This window comes from Bolinopsis microptera, chromosome 11, assembly GCF_026151205.1.
Source record: "Bolinopsis microptera isolate Bmic1 chromosome 11, MBARI_Bmic_1.0, whole genome shotgun sequence".
Taxonomy (NCBI): domain Eukaryota; kingdom Metazoa; phylum Ctenophora; class Tentaculata; order Lobata; family Bolinopsidae; genus Bolinopsis; species Bolinopsis microptera.
In genome coordinates, this window is record NC_087082.1 from 1151216 (window position 1) to 1172004 (window position 20789).

At 39.1% G+C, this 20789-nt stretch overlaps 4 protein-coding genes and 1 long non-coding RNA gene across 8 annotated transcripts in view; 3 read left to right on the top strand and 2 right to left on the bottom strand.

The window, feature by feature from the left end:
• Window positions 1-2729, top strand: part of LOC134823294 (uncharacterized) — a 28402-nt gene extending 25673 nt beyond the window's left edge. Inside the window, exons 8-13 of one of the 3 annotated variants that reach the window (XM_063834707.1) lie at window positions 419-495; window positions 705-838; window positions 982-1023; window positions 1179-1303; window positions 1537-1659; window positions 1797-2729. In XM_063834707.1, the coding sequence (XP_063690777.1) occupies window positions 419-495; window positions 705-838; window positions 982-1023; window positions 1179-1303; window positions 1537-1659; window positions 1797-2089 (794 nt within the window). In that variant the 3' untranslated portion in view covers window positions 2090-2729. The remainder of the gene's footprint in view (window positions 1-418; window positions 496-704; window positions 839-981; window positions 1024-1178; window positions 1304-1536; window positions 1660-1796) is intronic. The other 2 variants (XM_063834708.1, XM_063834709.1) reach the window with 2 other exon arrangements.
• Window positions 1-20789, top strand: part of LOC134822730 (phosphatidate phosphatase LPIN1-like) — a 582707-nt gene that overhangs the window by 467795 nt on the left and 94123 nt on the right.
• On the top strand, window positions 9371-15693 carry LOC134823253 (uncharacterized). Its single transcript, XM_063834648.1, has 7 exons — window positions 9371-10690; window positions 10887-11026; window positions 11257-11440; window positions 11623-11754; window positions 11875-12000; window positions 14787-14948; window positions 15507-15693. Exons 1-7 carry the CDS (start codon window positions 10621-10623, stop codon window positions 15602-15604), a joined length of 912 nt encoding a protein of 303 aa, XP_063690718.1. The 5' UTR covers window positions 9371-10620; the 3' UTR covers window positions 15605-15693.
• On the bottom strand, window positions 15993-17801 carry LOC134822917 (uncharacterized). Its single transcript, XR_010161236.1, has 3 exons — window positions 17695-17801; window positions 17331-17501; window positions 15993-17176 (listed from the first exon to the last, which is right to left on the bottom strand). It is a non-coding gene; the product is annotated as an uncharacterized LOC134822917 (long non-coding RNA).
• LOC134822734 (nucleoside diphosphate kinase 7-like) overlaps window positions 17971-20789 on the bottom strand; it is a 37135-nt gene continuing 34316 nt past the window's right edge. Inside the window, exons 2-7 of one of the 2 annotated variants that reach the window (XM_063833971.1) lie at window positions 20483-20621; window positions 19982-20202; window positions 19565-19772; window positions 19228-19444; window positions 18863-19015; window positions 17971-18715 (exon numbers count right to left, since the gene is read on the bottom strand). In XM_063833971.1, the coding sequence (XP_063690041.1) occupies window positions 18524-18715; window positions 18863-19015; window positions 19228-19444; window positions 19565-19772; window positions 19982-20202; window positions 20483-20616 (1125 nt within the window). In that variant the 5' untranslated portion in view covers window positions 20617-20621 and the 3' untranslated portion in view covers window positions 17971-18523. Of the gene's footprint in view, window positions 18716-18862; window positions 19016-19227; window positions 19445-19564; window positions 19773-19981; window positions 20203-20482; window positions 20635-20789 lie in introns of those variants that run through there. The other variant, XM_063833970.1, reaches the window with a different exon arrangement.

Here is a 20789-nt window from a genome sequence, read left to right on the forward strand (position 1 = left end):
CGTTCGAAAATATTGCCCCAGCAATCCCTCAACAGATTGAAATTTAGTCACTTCAGTCACATTTTAAGTTATACACAATACTGAATACACATGCAATGTTAGCTTATACACATTAGAGACAATGTGTTGGAATGTTAAACTGTAAAGTTATAATATTGAATACTATGCCCCCCCCCCCCCAATACTATGCCTCAATGATGCTCATTACCAGCTCAACTAGCTCCAGTCATCCTGACCATCTAATTACTGTTGTTTTGTTGTTTCACGTAAGTATAACAACAACAAAAAACAAAAATAATTTGCAGCACACAAAACAGCATTGGGAAGGTGCGGAATCGCACTATTTACAAAGCATTACCGCACCTTCACTACATGTTGCCGCTGATCATAGTTAACTGGTTAACAGTATTTTTCGCAGGGAGGAAAAAACGAGAGTCAGTATGTGAGGGAGAAATGAGCTCCGGGAGTTCTGACATTGAAAAAGCCGAGGATCAGGTAAATTTGTTCGTATATTTAATGAGCGGGGAGGGTGGGGAGGCGGTCAAACCAAGTCAAATTAATTCTGTTATTACGTTTTCATTTTTAAAAAGCAGTGTTATGACTTTTTCTGTTGTTGTTTTCCTGGGTTAAGTTAAGGACATATTGAGACTTTTTCGTGCAACTAGTTATCTGTTATCGTTGTTGAAATACTTATGGATCTACAGGTGAAGATGACGAAGTCTAAAGAGCGTCAAGGAGCCCGATCTCTTACCTCCCTGTTTTCCAGTAAAACATTTTCTATAGATGACAACGTGACCGTCGACATTCCAGCCATCAACGAACGAAGGAGCACCAAGAGGTAAGTTGAAACACAAGGAATTATTTTGGAAAGGTGAGTTGGAGCACAGGGAAGTATTTTGCACAGGATTTAGATTTATAGTTGTTGAGGCTGATGTAAATTAGGGATCGCATGCAATAGATTGTAAGCTTGAATTTCTGCAGTTCGGTCGATATCGTGTATCAAGACAGACGTAGCACAAAAAGGTAAGCCGTGACAAAAAACTGAAGCAAATATTTAACCCGTATCTACTTTCAATCAAACAGCTACCGAAACTGTATGGAACTTCAAATCGTTCGCTTAAATTCTCTGTGAATATTGTGTAAACATAATTCCATTCTTTACCCTGATCTTTCTGCAGTTCAATAGAGAGCGACTGTGTTAGGATGACGACGAGACCCCCTCCTGAAGGCCATGACAAGGGGACTGTTCTAGATGTGATCGGGATAGGGCCCGGACAAAACCCTGGTCTCTGGAGACCTCCAGGTTAGCCACCGTATGAGATTGAGTAGGAAATTCAGATTTGGTGATCACAGAAACAATGGAGCATCGTCCTTTCTCTATATTTATTTATTTTACTGTTTTATGTTGCGGTTAATTTGGCAATACACTTTATTGTATATATGTTGGATTGAACTCCTAGAGTATGTGGATAATAGTTTAAATATTTTATTGAAAGAGGTCAGTATGCCGAGCCTGACGCAAAATCTCACACACAGGATTTTCAGAGCAGCAGGTGACGGGAGACGTGCAGGTTTCCATGGAGGTGTGCGATGGGAAACTCAAACTTACTGTCATTAGAGCCAAGAACCTCAGGTGGCGTTCTTCTGATAAACCCGTCGGTAAGTGGTCCAATGTTCTGTCAACTTATATCAATGATTCGTTCGCTATTAAACCAATATTCGTTTTTAGAGGCAGCAGAAAGTTATGACTTTGCTTTTTTATCCCGAAAAAGTCAGGTAACATCACTAACTCTCAGATACCTACGTGAAGTCATATCTTCTAGACTCAAACTCAACCAGAAAACAACAAAAGAAACGCTCGAAAGTAGCTAAAAACTCCCTCTGTCCCACCTATAACGAAGAGTTCTCATTCGAAGCAATTTATCACGACAAAGTGCTAGCCATGGCCGTTATGGCACGTGAAAGATTTGCCAGGAAACAGCCCCTGGGAGAGGCTCAAATCAACCTGGCGAGTTTGGACTTGACCGTGAGACTGACTGCCTGGTATAGACTGTTCTCTTCTCATCCTCAAATACCGGGCAACACCTGACAGTGTCATGTGATCCATCCCCTGATTATGCACAGAGTTTAGCTTATCAGTCTGACATCAAAGGTGACATTTAAGATTGCTAACCCAGAATGTTTGGAGCGGAATTTTGTAGAAATTGTACCCTTGGGGTATCGACTTACCGAGTGATTATTCTCAAACATTGTACATCGATACGTTTCTCGATTGGTTACCCCTTTATAATCAGATTCTTAGTTTTTGCAGAAGGATTTTGTCATTGCCAGACCCCAAAGTGCGGCGCGCAGATGCCATAATATAACCTCAAAAAATTACTATTAATTGTACTTTGGTTTTTGAAGGGTTTGATCATGCATTTAGCAAATAATATTTTACTGTTCTTTAATATACTCTAACTCAATGTTTTACCTGTTGAGTGTTGCTGAAGCTTGACCCTACAAGATATTGAATTTTGACTCAATTTTTTTCGAGTTTGATATATGCAATCGACCCCGTTATTAAATTTGTGGTCTATCCATGACGTAGACTGGGGCTGATTCAGATAATATACCGAACGTCATGGTAACCGAATATATTTTGAGCATTTTACCATCTTGTTAATTAACAATCTCTGTTTATATAAGAATTGTAAATTTATTTGTACTATTGCTTTGAATATTTTTGTCAACTTAAAGTTTGACTTCTTGTGAGTTGTGAACAGTCTTGAATCTAGTTGGGGGAGAGGGTAAATGCTTATCCTAATATAAAATGCAAACGAAAGAGGGATTTACATGAGAAATCAATTTAGTTGGAAATACTAAAATCTATATAATAGTTTGAATAGTTGTTCATTGATTAAACATAAGTATTCTTTACATCTCACAATAAAATGTGATCTACCCCGTAGCAGACTGTGGACAGACCCGTCTTTAATGCCACTGTAACCTGTCTAAATTGTTTTATTGCACATTGTCATATTCATTTTCTAGTCTTTTTCACTTGCCCTTTGTTTGGAGCTGCTCTGACATGGTTATTAACTAGCGCCTAGCAACGTGTAGCAACACTTGTGCCTGCTGCTATCCATATGGGCGAGATATAAGCACATTATTTCATTTCATATGTCATAAACTGGGAGCTTATAATTTCCCCATTACCCTATGACTGAATATGCAACTCCTTTGTAATTACCAATACTAGCAGACACAGTACCGGAGCAGTAACTTCAGTTAGCATCCAAACTCTGAGCTGACCAGTGTACCAGCCGTGACTGAGCTGTAGAGTAAGAAGACGGTCTAATATGCATTTAACATGATGTTAAATGCACTACAAAACTGCTTTGTTGGATATTAACAGTCATGAAAAAGCGTATAAAGAACATAAGTAGTGAGCTGACCACCACATGGTTCAGGAGTTAATATTGAAGTTTAAATACCTTCCGTCTGTTTCAACTTCAAGGGGATAACTAATTTTCCCATCCACCGCCTCATAATGCCTGGAATTTGAATAAAATGTACAGATGGCACAGGTTGCCAGATCTATACATTTTTCTACTGCACTTATTTAGTTCTGGATTCGTTATTTTTGATTCTAAATGGGAATTTATCGCGACATTTGTTTTTCAAAGTGCCCTCTGAAAGAAATCGGCTATTTGCTCTTATATAAATTTGCTTCGCATTTGATTTAAGGATCTATAGAAAAACAGTACATAAAGAATATTGGTCATGTTCTGCAATACATGTTCTGCAAGTGCAATACATGTTCTGCAATACAAGGCGTTGACGGATGTTACTCGTCTAAATTTCTTCGAAGTAGCGCGCGCCGCTTTCTTCTCGACGGCAAGTGCTACGAAGTAGCGCGCGCCGGGCCAGATCATTAACAATCACAATGGTCAATACAAGGCGTAAACTACCAAGCGTGCTAAATCACTCTACAGACGATCTTTGAGATTGTTCTAAAATAGCCCCCGACAGTTAAAACCAACTTCAATCGATGTATTTTCGGACGCTGATTCCGAATCACCCCCCCCCCCCCCCCCCCCCCCCCCATGACATAGGGTTAAAATGCTCTCCTGACGAGATATTGGCGAAAAACTGTCTTGATCACGTGATATGACCGTATAAGGAAGTTAGTCTAATTTCTCGTTAGGCTTAGGGTTACAGCATATGCTTTTGTTAAGGATTGGGTTAGGGTTAGGGTTGGGATCAGACTAAAGGGTTAGGGTTTCGAATAGTTGTTCAGGGCCAGCTAGAGAACGGGTTGAAAAAGTCACGTGACAGTCGAGTGTAGAGTGATTAATCATCATCCGTAAACTACAATTACTTTGTTACTGGATGGCGCTCATATCATGTGTTAATTATAATGAACACTTTATAAGCCTGGGACCTCAGGTACTGGTAAGTATATACTTTGGCCACCAAAATACTACAGAAACACGGTTCTCTATATGTGTCCCATTTAAACCTTGGCCTTCATATCGCATTTTACCTGGGGACCTCAGGCTATCATGTTCATAAACGAATAGAGATTAGGCGAAATGACAGGCTGAGCGCCGCCCAGTAAATCGCATTCTGACCTCTCACAACCCCATTATTTCCCTACTATTCCTGCTCTGACAGAACCGTGAAAATGCTACTGTCACATCTCAATATTACCAGCAACGTCCTACAGCACTATATAGTCGTGAGTTAACAAGCGTACTTGTTAACTTGTTAATACTGCAGTACTACCAGCAGTTACTTGAGCTTTCGTCCACGTTAAGCTTCACAGTAACCTGTGTTACACCACAAACTATTAGTTAGCTTGTTAAACAAGCGTGACAGAAGAGCCAGACTCCGGCCACAGCACGCAACAGTTAACAGCTCAACACCCTGTATAAACTCGCTCAGATAAGTAGCTAAAACGCTCAGTAATTAGAAGTGGAAGTTCTCATTAAGTCGTTTGGGGAGATAGTGTCCTCTGAAGTGTTGTGATGATGCCCTTTGATAGTGATAGTGCCCTCTGAAGTGTTGTGATGATGCCCTTTGATAGTGATAGTGTCCTCTGAAGTGTTGTGATGATGCCCTCTGATAGTGCCCTCTATCTGATAGTGCCCTCTGAAGTGTTGTGATGATGCCCTCTGATAGTGCCCTCTGAAGTGTTGTGATGATGCCCTCTGATAGTGCCCTCTGATAGTGCCCTCTGAAGTGTTGTGATGATGCCCTCTGATAGTGCCCTCTGAAGTGTTGTGATGATGCCCTCTGATAGTGCCCTCTGATAGTGCCCTCTGAAGTGTTGTGATGATGCCCTCTGATAGTGTCCGCTGAAGTGTTGTGATGATGAGCAGATGTTACGTTGCCTTGTTTGGGAAGATACTGCCCTCTGATAGTACCCTCTGATAGTGCCCTCTGAAGTGTTGTGATGATGCCCTCTGATAGTGACAGTGTCCTCTGAAGTGTTGTGATGATGAGCAGATATGTTACGTTGCCTTGTTTGGGAAGATACTGCCCTCTGATAGTAGCAGTGTCCTCTGAAGTGTTGTGATGATGAGCAGATGTTACGTTGCCTTGTTTGGGAAGATACTGCCCTCTGATAGTGCCCTCTGATAGTGCCCTCTGAAGTGTTGTGATGATGCCCTCTGATAGTGACAGTGTCCTCTGAAGTGTTGTGATGATGAGCAGATATGTTACGTTGCCTTGTTTGGGGAGATAGTGCCCTCTGAAGTGTTGTGATAGTGCCCTCTGATAGTGTCCTCTGAAGTGTTGTGATGATGAGCAGATGTTACGTTGCCTTGTTTGGGAAGATACTGCCCTCTGATAGTGCCCTCTGATAGTGCCCTCTGAAGTGTTGTGATGATGAGCAGATGTTACGTTGCCTTGTTTGGGAAGATACTGCCCTCTGATAGTGCCCTCTGATAGTGCCCTCTGAAGTGTTGTGATAGTGCCCTCTGATAGTGTCCTCTGAAGTGTTGTGATGATGAGCAGATATGTTACGTTGCCTTGTTTGGGGAGATAGTGCCCTCTGAAGTGTTGTGATAGTGCCCTCTGATAGTGTCCTCTGAAGTGTTGTGATGATGAGCAGATGTTACGTTGCCTTGTTTGGGAAGATACTGCCCTCTGATAGTGCCCTCTGATAGTGTCCTCTGAAGTGTTGTGATGATGAGCAGATGTTACGTTGCCTTGTTTGGGAAGATACTGCCCTCTGATAGTGCCCTCTGATAGTGCCCTCTGAAGTGTTGTGATGATGAGCAGATGTTACGTTGCCTTGTTTGGGAAGATACTGCCCTCTGATAGTGCCCTCTGATAGTGCCCTCTGAAGTGTTGTGATGATGAGCAGATGTTACGTTGCCTTGTTTGGGAAGATACTGCCCTCTGATAGTGCCCTCTGATAGTGCCCTCTGAAGTGTTGTGATGATGCCCTCTGATAGTGCCCTCTGATAGTGCCCTCTGAAGTGTTGTGATGATGCCCTCTGATAGTGCCCTCTGAAGTGTTGTGATGATGCCCTCTGATAGTGCCCTCTGATAGTGCCCTCTGAAGTGTTGTGATGATGCCCTCTGATAGTGTCCTCTGAAGTGTTGTGATGATGAGCAGATGTTACGTTGCCTTGTTTGGGAAGATACTGCCCTCTGATAGTGATAGTGCCCTCTGAAGTGTTGTGATGATGCCCTCTGATAGTGACAGTGTCCTCTGAAGTGTTGTGATGATGCCCTCTGATAGTGCCCTCTGAAGTGTTGTGATGATGCCCTCTGATAGTGCCCTCTGATAGTGCCCTCTGAAGTGTTGTGATGATGCCCTCTGATAGTGTCCTCTGAAGTGTTGTGATGATGAGCAGATATGTTACGTTGCCTTGTTTGGGGAGATAGTGCCCTCTGAAGTGTTGTGATGATGCCCTCTGATAGTGTCCTCTGAAGTGTTGTGATGATGAGCAGATGTTACGTTGCCTTGTTTGGGAAGATACTGCCCTCTGATAGTGCCCTCTGATAGTGTCCTCTGAAGTGTTGTGATGATGCCCTCTGATAGTGCCCTCTGACAGTGTCCTCTGAAGTGTTGTGATGATGAGCAGATGTTACGTTGCCTTGTTTGGGAAGATACTGCCCTCTGATAGTGCCCTCTGATAGTGCCCTCTGAAGTGTTGTGATGATGAGCAGATGTTACGTTGCCTTGTTTGGGAAGATACTGCCCTCTGATAGTGCCCTCTGATAGTGCCCTCTGAAGTGTTGTGATGATGAGCAGATGTTACGTTGCCTTGTTTGGGAAGATACTGCCCTCTGATAGTGCCCTCTGATAGTGCCCTCTGAAGTGTTGTGATGATGCCCTCTGATAGTGACAGTGTCCTCTGAAGTGTTGTGATGATGAGCAGATATGTTACGTTGCCTTGTTTGGGAAGATACTGCCCTCTGATAGTGCCCTCTGATAGTGTCCTCTGAAGTGTTGTGATGATGCCCTCTGATACTGTCCTCTGAAGTGTTGTGATGATGAGCAGATATGTTACGTTGCTGGCCCTGTTTCTATGTTGTGTCACTAAAAATGGGCTATTGTTTCGCAAGCACCTACTAGTACTATAATTGTACTATTGTCCAGTTTCTCATGACCATCCTACTAGTACTAGCCTTATTAAATGAGGTATTTTGTTGCAAATACGTTGACATGAATCCTATTATTTCCGTCGTAAAAATGGCAACATTGAACATAATGATAAAGGTTTCAATGCATAGCTTGGCACGTGCGGCCTTCAGTTATTTTCATTGAACTGTTCATTTAACTGTTTTGGTCTTTAATTTGGCAAAGTTAACGTTTTACATACAGTACGTGTGTTTTGCTTTGCAATTGCATGCGCATTCCAATACAATATACGATATTTGGCTGATGCGTGCTGCACGCGTTGCTACACAACGCTAATAGCACCTCACTGCTTGTGGTTTGTGTGGTAGTGTTAAGAATAGCATCTGTTACCACACCGCCTTTATTAATGGTTATTAAACTCCCATTATTGGCTGATATCCGGTCACAAACATAAACTTCACGAATTATAAACCTCCGGAACTCTTTCAAAGATCAGGTTACCTTCCTGGAACCCTCAAAACCTCTATCTACAGACCACTCCATTATACGCTATAGTATATAGTATAGCAAGCAATTAAATCGTTAGCTGGCCGCCAATTCATCAGGTATAAGAGTCAATGATGATAATTGGATTTGCGGCGGTATATGTCTGCTGAAAGTTTGTTTCTTCATTCTAAATGATTTCCGTGTTCTCCCCTGTAACAAGTCATTCTAGATTTACTGTAATCTTACGGCTACGCCAGTTAACACAAACAATTATTATAGTGCAGATAACTAATTTGCTTCATACTTGGTAGTAACCTATATCTAGTTGCAACTTCCACGTGCATTAAATTAATTGTGTCCGCTCGGAGCTGGAACTGGAATTAACGGCAGTAGGAGTGACATTGATATATTGTAACTTAGGCTTTCTGCTTACCGCAGGAGAGATATTGTAACTTTACTTTATTAAACTTTTGTTTTGTAACTGTATAGATATTAGATACAATAGATCTATTGTTTGACTTTTTTGTTTGTTTCTTCAAGCTCTTGTTGAATTTATACATATGTTTTAACTTATAAAAAGAAGAATAGACAAAAGAAAAAACTTAGCCCTTATGTCTATGATCTATCACAGCAAAGCCTACACGAGCAATTAAATAGCATCACGAAAACTGTTAGTGTTACGTAGTTTTAATAGGCGACGTAAGCAGAAGATCCATTGTCTAAAAGCTGGCGGCTTTGTCTTTTTAAAATCTTCAGCTTTTCTTCCCTCCCCTGCAGAGCCACATTCAACAGCTCCTGAGCGCCCACTCTGAATAACATTGTAACAGTGTGTGAAGTAACTCAGCCCCTCCTTTATATGATCTTATTGTTTATATCACTTGTGTTGAATTGGTCCATACTTGCATTTGCATTGCGTTGCAGATGCATTCATATTAACAATAGCGATCAGTCTCTCATTAGAAGAACAAATGAACAGTCAATACAACAGTCATCGTTTGAAATAAGTTGCCACAAATACAAATTAACAACGACTAAATCTCACAATACCACCAGCAAGAGATTCTCGCGGTGGTACTAGCAGGGTTTCACGTGGAGCTCACTTTAATACTTACACACCTTTCCTCGCGGTATTGTGTATTGTATTACTATTACCATTCTACTTTTGTATTATCAGCATTGTACCAAGGAGTGTACGTGGTGTGACGTCATGCCACGTGGTGTGACGTCATGCCACGTGGAGTGCTGGGTTAGTTCAAGTATCAGATCTTGTGCCCTTTCATTCGATCTTGTGCCTATTCATTTGTAATAAAACATTGTCGATGGTCTTGCTGTTACGATTGCAATTATACGTGTTTTAGTTTCCTATCAGTATCATTGTTACTAATGGCAATGCTACTTATTGCTTAAGCCTTAATGTACATTTATTGACTGTACGAGTGTTATACGATAAAGCTAATTTCCATTGCTTTTTACAGATTTCAATTAATGCTTAATGTTGTTGAAAGTTTATTATCCAAGGAAGTTTTCACTGCTGACACCCAACTAGCGATTGGTCCTGTTTACTATATCTCTCAACGCTTATATCTATATATCTCTCAGCACTGCACACAAAGGCTGTCTTCACAAAGGCTGTCTTTCCGAGCCAAGGACCTTTTCTACTGCTAGCTAGCTAGCTAGCTAGCATCACGCGTGTACTTGTCAACTAATTCAATGTCGATTAGGCAGCATCAATATATCATCTAGTTTTTCTTCACGACTTTTACTTATCGTTTATATCCTTCACGAAAGAGCAATCCAGCCACAAAGTTTGACAATTTTGTTGTTGTTAAAATTCGTGCTCTTCTTGTATAGTAGTCTTGTATAATGTTTGTGGTAATGCTATTCATCTCACACAAAATTATATTGAACTCGCACAACAAGGGCCAAAAAACTGTCGTCAAATAAATACCATCACATATGCGGATTATATGTGCCACATAAAGGCATGGGATGACTTTGTGGGTGTTGAAGCTACTAGTACTAGACTAAACGGGCTAACTTTTATGTGCTCTTTTATTTTAAACACTTTGTCGTGAATATAGTCGCTGTAAAATATACTCGGTCTTGGCTTATCATCTTGTTTTGGTTTAACTGTACAGCTCAGTTCAAATCTAATTATCACGTTTATGCATATGTTAGGTTTGAATATGCTTGCTTGATATCACTGACACTATAGGTTCAGTACAATTCGAGCTTTTCGCTTTCTCTGAAATTTATCAGCTTCAGTTTTTGATGTGAGCCTGGATTTCTACCGCAGGCATCGACTTATGTTTATTGTTTAATTAGGAACACTGTCACAATTATCTTCAACCAATTTCAGTTGATTGATGAGTGATGTAAATGACAAGAAATGACAAGTGGACAGGCCCCACAATCAGATGAATTGTATTAATGACTGCTCAGTACTCGATCAGCTATACGTCAGTACCTAAACAGAACCCTGGGCCATATCTAGCTAGCTTATCAACTTGAGTAGATTGGAATAGCTTTGATAAGATCCTTTAAACCACGTGATGCTGCTGCCTTTACTTGCTTTTATGTTAACTTGGGTGGACACTGAATCAAACCATTCTACGCCAAAAAGTAAGTGTCTACAAAGTACTGTGCAATATTTTTTAATAATGTTGACTTAGTTTCTCGATTTTATTGTATATTGTATATCTCCTAAACATTCTCTCACGGTCATTGAAAACGCCGATTGAAAATACACAATTGAACCCATTTGTTTAAAAACTGTTAAGTGTAAACTACAGAAACAATAAAAGATTACTCCTCACAGAGGTCTACAGATCGCCCTGGAACAAAGTGCTGGAAGACTGCCCGGATCCCTCGTGTGCTGTGGTGTTTGATGAATACCTTTCTTACCTTCAAGTTAGATTTGTGCCGGAAAGAGGGTTTGACCTAATGATGCGCAGATATGTAAGTGATATTACTTGTACTTAATAGTAAACTTTTAAAGGTTTTTCGATTGTTGACATGTCGAAACGGAAAAGGCTCTTTATTTTGCTAACCGCAACATTTTCAAAAGGAATCGTCTCGAAAATGGGTGATTTTTGACACCAAAAATGTCATGAACACGCAGTTTCCCCCCGATTTTTAATAATTTATCAGCACACTCTAATCCGTGTCAAGTTAAAATATGTTGGCAGATGTGGCTTTACACAATGGAGATGAAGGAAGTGGGTAGGATAATAATAAGCGAGCACGAGGGATACTGGGTACAGATCAACGCACAACCAGCTACCTGCGACAACGACATCAAGTTCTCCAGTACAAACCTTACCAATACCGAGGTGGACTTCAGATATATCACCATTAGAGTCACAGACAATGGTACTTTTTCCGGAGACCTTATTTGTACTAAGTACTTCCACATTAAATTATTTGTGCTGACTGGTATAAACGATAAAAATCTAATGACTGGAAGATGACCATGTTTCGTGATGTATTCAGCTAATATATATCGTGGCGCCCGCAAATATTCCCGCCAATGAATTGATCTCTATCTTCTACAGGCGTGCATATAACATTTCCCGATAATGGGACCTGGGCAGTGTGTGCAGAATGGCGGATACAGCGGATAGGGTTCGATAATTTCTGGAAACTAGATGCCAAATATTCCACCATCTCTAATGACACCAACACAGGTAAATCATAAATAGTGCAAGGCCAATACGGCTACTGCATATCAGTGAAATCATCTTCTTGTATTCTATCAATGATACATTTAAACTACTAGAACTTAAAGCCGACGTAAACGTCTTCAGATTTCTGTGCAGCAGAGTATAATAACGGAACTGAATCCACCGACACGCCTTACTGCACTGATGAGGGGTTTTGCAAGGGTTATCAGATGGAAAACATGTGTGACAAGATTGATAATTCTTCTTACTGTAAGTTCACATGGGAAGACTCAATACTTGCTTCTTACAAATAAATTATTGACTGAGTTTTTTAATATGTATATACTTATTTGACCAAAACCCATAATCATGGGTAGAGTGAACCGCTGCCAGTGTCTCTCTTTTCCAAACAAAAGGAAATGGTATTAATTTGAGGAACCGTCCGCAAATGCAAATTGATACCGAGAATGAAATGGGTCGCTCGCTTTTCCCACTCAATAAGCTTTATTACAATTCGTAAGCCGTGATCGAATGGAAAAGCGAGCGACCGATTTCATTCTCGGTATCAATTTGCATTTGCGGACGGTTCCTCAAATTAATATCATTTCCTTTTGTTTGGAAAAGAGAGACACTGGCAGCGGTTCACTCTACCCATGATTATGGGTTTTGGTCAAATATCATCTCTTTTTGATTATAATGTCAGGATAATTTACACAGCAGTCGAAACTTCATTAATAAGGAGGTAATTTCAACGATTTCGAAATTTTACCTTTGAAAACATTTCCTTGTGTTTAGGTAGGTATATCTGTCGATAACAGACTGAATATGGCACTTCTTACTCATTCAAGTTGGCATTTAATTCATATATAATGCCATTTAAATATCGTGGAAAGCAGAATATATTCGAAATCACGAATGAGCAAAATTCTCACCTTTCGCACGTGCAAACTTTGAGCGGACGTTGCGTGCGCATACAATATTGAATCATCGTAAATTTTTGTATAGTGGTATTTAATATATAGTTTGATAAGCATGCAAAGTTTCAGAAGATTTCAAAAAGAACTTGGATCACAACGGGACTCCAAAGTTGATAAAAATCGTGAAAATAACAATTTTCAGTGATATAAGCTATTTTAAATCAATTTGGGCGTGTCCCCACGTGTGCAAATTTTCGATTTTCAACTTTAAAACTAGCCTATAACACAATTTAGACCTTTAAGAAGCAAAATTGAGCTCCACAACCCAAGGGATGGTCCAACACCAGAGAATACTAATTCACAACTTTTGTGTTTTTATAAAATTATTCTTCAAAAAAGCACTAACTTCAATAGCAAATATCTTTATGAAGGAGTAAGGTAGGAAACTTTTCCGGTAGATTTTCAGAATGCTTGAACAATTATCTAAGATGAAAATGTCCTCAGATTTTGAATAAAATTACTTCTTAATGGTTTAAAATCGATTTGAAAAGTTGTTATTTTGTCAAAAATCAAGTTTTAAAAACACTTAAATTGATGACGTCATCAAGTGATGATGATGACGATAAATTATTTTTCGATATAATGTAAACTAAAGTATAAACGATTATCTTTAAAACCTGTGGTTCTAAATGACTGTATCTTTTATACTTTTGAATCTACGGACACTTAAACGTAGGCTACAATTGACTGCCAAAGCGTCTATACATACATATATATATACTAGTGTAACCCGGCCTACGGCCGGGATTTCACTGCCGCAGTTAAAAAGGGTAGGAGTAATTACCCGCTGAGTCAAAACCCGCATTAGGTGACCCAATAGTTTCTTAAACAATAATCTCATAATCAGTTATTTCTTGTGGATAATTAAGTCATTATTAGCCATGAGGCACCACACTCCATGATCATAAGGTCTGAACACCGAGTATTACACCTCATCACTCCCGTCTTGAACCGCTTTCTATTTTATTTAAATCGTTATAGAAATTAACCCTTGTTAACTCCGCACCACACCCGCATATTATATTTGAAAACACGCATAACATTGTCGTATGAACTCTCTCTCTCTCTCTCTCTGCAGTCCAAACAGACCCCAAACACTAACAGTCCCCCCTCCCCTAATAAGCTTAAGGTATAACATTACAGCGAATCTTCCAGGGCTAATCCAATTATGACGCTACTTAAATGCAGCTATAACATATTACACAGTAATGAGAGAGAGAGAGCAAGCCCCGTAACTCTTGCCGTTCTGCTCACGCAATTTTATGTAACATTTGTGGTACAAAACCATCAATTAAACCACTTACCATCGGCCGATTTTAAAAAAAATTTCCTATGGGCTTCATCAGAGTTTTGTCGACACTATACCGAAAAAATCAGTCCCGTAACTCTTACCGTTTTTTTTGTATAACCGACCGGAAATTACACACGGACAGACAGACAGACAGACAGACAGACACACACACACACACACACATTCTGGTGTTATTAAGGTGATCCTTCACGACAATCTGTTGTAAAACAGGGGTTCCAGAAAACCCACTTCCCGATACTCCTGAAACATGAAATTTTTTTTACAGTCGACTTGGACAAGGTCTAGACGCCCTGCAAAGTTTCAGATCTCTAACTCAATTTTAACATGGTTTTTAAGGCACCTGAATATGGCGATTTTGGGTTTTTTACCTAATTTCGTATAACATGCTGGCGCGTATTTTGCGCAAATTTCTTAAAAACCTCCACATAACTATTTCTTATTCCTGTCATCTTTAACATTGAATTAGAATGTTTTGAACTTAAATATACCTGCTGAACTACTTTCGATGAAGTCTTAATGCCTGGAAAACAATAAAGGGGATATAATAGTATAGGGGGTAAATAGTGTTGTGAATATAAGGGCAACGGTTATGCTTGCCAGCATTGTGATAGTGCATCCACTCTGGGTGAAAAATTCCATTGGAGGTTTAATCCTAACAAGAAATAAGTTCAGCACGAGCGGGTACGAGCAGCACAGCAGCAACATGTGCAGACATCACTACTGGCCTCTGAACAAGTGCGGGGTGGTTAACACTTCAAATTCCTCAGGCAAGAGCAGCAATATAGAGCACACGGTCTCGTGTAACAGCACGACTCATTGCATAGCTCCTAATTGGGTTTGTAATGGATACGAGGACTGTTCCAACGGCGAGGATGAACTGGACTGTCCTTCAGCAGAGGAGAAAAGATGTAAAGGACAACTATTGGACGGTGGGTAGACTAAAATCTTAGTTTTAGTATTAGCTTAATTTCTAGCCTTTTTTAGTTACAGTTCGTTTATTTACAGTTCGTTTATTTTCCTCTCCAGTCTCCTGTACATTATTATTATTATAAAACAGGATCTTACCGACAAAAATGATTAAGATTCTTAAAAATACCTTAATGCGGTAAACTGTACCCTTGAAAAAGATTTTCCCAACATCTGTTGCATGCAGCTATATCTCTAATTTCGTTCAATTCATGCAAGTTGTCCATTTGCAAATTTCTATTACTTAAATCACTTCTTAAAACCGATAACAAGTTTATTCTAGGTCTCCCCAATCTACCAATGAATAAATTATCTGATTCAATTGCAAAAGAGAGAGCCGTTTGGGCTGGGGTGTTCTCCATACTCCTGAGAATGTGTCCAAACATCTTCCACCGCTGGTGTTCAATACGCTTGGATAACTTTTCAACTTTGCACCGTTCATATAATGCTTTGTTGCTTATCCTGTACATATTATAACGAAATATTTGTTACAATTTACAATAATTATGAATTATTTTCAGATGGCACCTGCTGGATCCCTCAAAGTTCAGCGAAGAAGAGACTGGTTAACGGAGGCTTCATAGCTATTATTAGTTTCATCTGTTTGAGGACTATATAAAAATGAAAATCGAATATTTTCAAGAACAAACATCATTTTTGATATCATATTTTATAAAATAATTTTTAAAACACTTGAATCTTAAACCCATACAACTGTTTAAATTAGAAACAAATTAAATTTAATCGTGAAAACAATTTATGTGAAACTTCTTCAAGCAAATTATGCTAAGGAGTTAACAGAAGCTTAGGGGTCGTTCACATATTACGCAATCAGAGGGGGGTTTCCAAATGCTTACGGTTGATAACGGGGGGGTGGGGGGGGGGGGGGGGGGGGGTTTGGTCGTTGATGACGTAATCAAAATTTTCGTTTTTTAAACCAATTTTCGTTTAGTAAGCGCTTTGCGATTACTTCATGGGTCTTGATTACGGGGGGGGGGGGGGGGGGGGGGGGGGGGGGTAAAAATTGCTAAAATATTGATTAGGTAATATGTGAACGACCCCTTATGAACAAAAAAAATCAAAAATTACTGTTCTTGTTGTGAAAATAACGGACATATTCAATAGATTAATGCGAAATACAAAATCCTATATGTCTTCATCATAGTCTTCTTTCTGTTGGATCTGTCTGTCGCTTTCTGTCTTCCGATTGTAATCCGCAGCCTCATGAGAGTTCGAGATTCTTAGTCATTTTCAAACCATTAGTGTTATTACTGGCTATGTTATGACTGACATCGAAACAAGGATGAAGGAAATGAGGTAAATTTCCCAGGTTCTTATAACTCCTTTATCAGCAATAACAACATTTTTTGCAAAAAAATTCCTGATGTACGTAACTTTTTTTCTCATTTCAGCAAATTTTCACCAGAGTTCAGACTGCGATTTATTTATTGTTTCTTGCAAGACTTATCTGCTTTTCGTACGGATTTTGATTTAACGGAACTGCGAACGAGACTGTATACGCTGCACATACACGACAGAATCAAACATTCAGTCTTCAACAGCTTTCCAAAAGAAAGTTATGAACTGGGAATCGTCCAATGAAATACGATCAGCTTTTGTCTTCATTCCGTATCCAGGCGTCTCCAAGATAATCGCAAAATTTCCAAAAATCGGCTAAAATTGCGAGAGGCAATTTGCTTTTATCACCGAAATGACGCCGCGCGTTACATAAAAGCGTTTCCAAAAATGAAGAATCGTGCAGGGTAAGTTGTCCACAGTACAGTTCGTCGTGCTAAGCATTCTTGTGTCAAGGCCCAAAATATTTTATCCCGGTTTCTATTCATTCAAATACACTGAGATTGTTTCTTAGAACCTTTTTCTGCTTTATCTTCATCATAATTTTCGGATTTACCGAACCCCGATTAACCTCAGGAGCACCCGATTGCTCAGTCACATCATTCCATAAACATTGGGTTGTGAATTCACCGCGCTTTGGACTTTTTGAATGATCCTCTATCGTCTGTTCCACAACATTAGGTGAAGGAATTTTCTCGGGTCTCGAACTTTCTCCTGGCTTAGATTTCGCTGAAATAATCTGCTTCACTTTAGTTTCCCCGCTTGAAAGTGATTTAGATTTGGAGTTGGGCATTTTCGTTGTCAAGTTAGCCATTTTCCCCATCATGTCTTCAAACTGAAAATAAAATAAGCTTAAATATCACAGTCAAATCTGAAGGAATGGTTTTCAATTAATAACATTCGAAAGATGTCGCTGTAACGTATGTCAATTGTCAGTGGACTGATATAAAATTATCATTGCCAGGATTGTACCGTTCAGCTAAAAATACCTCAAAATCAAGCTTTCTATTCTCCTCCTTGACAAAACCAAAACCAGATCTTTTTTCACTGTTGGAACTTCTATTAAGATCAGTAAAGACGGGTGGTAACGGGTGTGAAGCAGCTGTCCAACCCATCTTTACCATGAGACTGTATCCCACTCCATAGTTCTCACACAGCTCCTGGTGGAAAGGTTTATCAGCTGCTACGAGTGGGGAGGAAGTGAAATGTTAAATAATTGGAATCTCAACAAACTTGCCAAAAAAGCAATGCAAATAGTTGATTGTTTGCGTCTAAAAGATAATAACGAGTTGCACGCGTTTCCCAAATGCAGCGTAGTGGTGAAATACCAAAATAATTTCACACCGTACATACCTCATCTGTTAGGAATTTGTCTGTCATCTAAATATACAACCATCACAGAGTTTAAACTTTAGCCAGGTTAGGTCCAGCTCAAAGTGTTACATTTACCTGACTGCAATGCAAATTATACACAAACAATTTAAATAAACTATCGTTAAAATTTCATGGCAACAATTTTAAACTATATAACTTATCCACTCTAATATATCGATCTCTGCATCATTTAATTTTGCAGAATTGGTGCTTTATCTATGATACATAGATAATTTTAATACAATTAAGACACAATTTAATATGCAATAAGTTATTATTTACATCTGATGAATATGATTATACAATGAGTAATGACATATAATATTATTTACAGATTTATGTATCAAAATATTGAGTCACACATTAAACCATGCGAAACTTCTGTATAAAATTCTGAATTATATTCGCTCTGCAAAATAAATTGATTATAACACCGTATGCAAGTAAAATTGTTTTGCTCTTCTGTTCCCGTTAAAGTAAGATTCAACGCTACAGTATAACATTTAAGCAATCAGAGCCATGACATGGACATTCATCAGGGTGGAACTTTCTAGCACCTATCTGAAATCTGCACATTATAATATATTACATAATATATATTTACACGCGGGTGGCAAGCAATTGAAACTTACAAATGCACACATGTTAATTTAAAGCATATTATCTTGGAGCGACATGAGTGTTTAAAAACTTGTTCATTGCACTGCAAGGATCACAACATCTTGTAGTTAACAGAACATCTAGTATTGCCGAACGAATGTTTTCTGGCGGAGATTCTGGTTCGTTGTTACTATCTCCCATTTGCCTCTCATTGGCTGAGAATCCTGAAGAAGTATTCAATCTCCAGTCCCACATCTTCGGGTAGGTCTGTGCAGTGAATGCTGTTAAAGATCTTGTCTTGCCCAAACTTAGCTCGCACTGTTTGGGGTCGGAGATGTTTGGCTATTTCTGGGTCTGCTGGTCCCACAAAATTTCGGAATTCTTTGTGCTCACCAACAATCTGAAGTACATATTATTTAGTAAAAAAGTTCAGTCCAAAGAAAAAACTCGATTGTAAAATGTCTGTAACAAGATAAAATAATAAACACAAATCACCAAGAAAAACAAACACATGGTTCAGGTAAGAAATAACAATTAATACTGTTACCTCAATAGCAAGACAAGGTCCACTGCACAGCTCAGTAACCATCTGACTATACTCAGTAACCACTCCCTTGTAGATTTCAAGGAACTCCTCAGCATTAGCTCGGTCTAAATTAAACATCTCTAGGGAGCTGATAGCGAACCCGTTATCGGTTATCTGAAATAGGGGTCCGAAATTAGGGTTAAAGATTATTATAAATTTAAAGCAGAGAGATATTGCTTAAACATGTATTTGTGGAGTAATAATAACATACATTATATCATAAGAAGTGTTCTGCCCCATTGGATTTGATTTCGATATTTCAACAGCAAGCTCGGCAATCATTCCTTAGCTTTATGGTACATAATATTACTATAAAATATACGAACCATGCTGATAATTTTTCCAATGTTTCCATTTTCAATAGCATGAGGTTTGACTAAACACAGAGTGGTGCCCTTGAGGCTGGCTGTTCCGGAAATACTCCGTCCAGCTCCAAAGAAGAAGTCTATCTCTCGAGCAGCCGCTCCAGGGTTCTCAGACCCGTGGCACGCGTTAGCTGTACCGTTAGAGCCGTACAATGCACGTAGACTCTGGGGCACCTTACTGAGGATTATACGAGTTGTTTAGTTGAATTTCGAAGTGAATGTTATCCTTTTACATCGATTTAGGTATCAAAATTGTTAAAGAGAGAAACTGAGGAAAAAATGGAAATAAGGTACCCACCTCCTAGCGTCAGAAGCGTTGCTAGGTCCGATAATCTGGTTCCATCTGGCTATAACATTATCACCCATCAACTCAAGAGCTATTATGGGCCCCGATACTATAAACTCTATCAGTTCATCAAAGAAGTGCTTCCCTGCGTGATCAGCGTAGAATGCAGCCGCGTCTACTTTACTCATACTCACCATCTTAGCGTTACAAAACTTTATACCTGTGTTTTAATTACTTATTTTAATTAATTAATTAGGAATCGTTAATATCTCACAACTTAATTTAGGCGTTCTAAACAAACAGTAACGTTCTAAACATCAAGAGCTTTCAAAATCATTATTTCGCTACATCTCTAAAACAGGAGCGAGGCTGATGCCTTTGTAACAGTATAATTAACTGATTATTTAACTAATCAATTAATTAACTAACCTTCTTTGCAGACCCGCTCCAATATGGGGCCCACTTTACCAACAGCATCAGGTTTAATAATAGCCAGGGTCTTCTCGTTTCTTGTTGCCAGAGTGTTACTTGTAAAGTTATCACCATACCCTGTCAGCGTTAACTGACGGGAGTTAACGTTAACTACAGAACCTATGTAGAGCTTGTCTTCTGTGATGTTGGGAACAGCACTTCTCTTGAGGAACAACCTCCTGGAGATGAGGTGTTGCTATATTTATTAGTGTTTATATTATAATAATGTAATATTGCTATATTTATTAGTGTTTATTTTATTATAATGTAATATTGCTATATTTATTAGTGGTTTTTCTGTCAGGACAGGTGGTATTTTATGCTATTTCCAGTAAAGAACGGTTCAATTTCGTTTGGATGTCACATCTTACCAGGGAATCTTGGTTTATAAGACGAACTTTTGATGTATGTATATTGTATTAAATGTATTAAATATTAACAGGTTTTAAACTAACAAACCTGTTTTTAACATCGAACATTTCTACGGTGTTATCGACTGGATAAAACATGACCTGATACCTCCTGACTAGTTCAGCATTCTGGTCATACCATTCCGCTTGGAAGACGAGACGAGAGTCTGTGAATGTGCCCATACTTCGCTAAAAGAATGTTGAGAATGTAGCAAAATCAATATTTTCTTAGAGTGAAACAGGTGAAAACGAATTTTAACTTAGCTGATTTTAGTGGCATTCATAAAGCGATTACTGATTGATGCCTAAGCTAAGACAAAAATAGTTAATCAAATTAGCACCTTGGCCTTGATTAA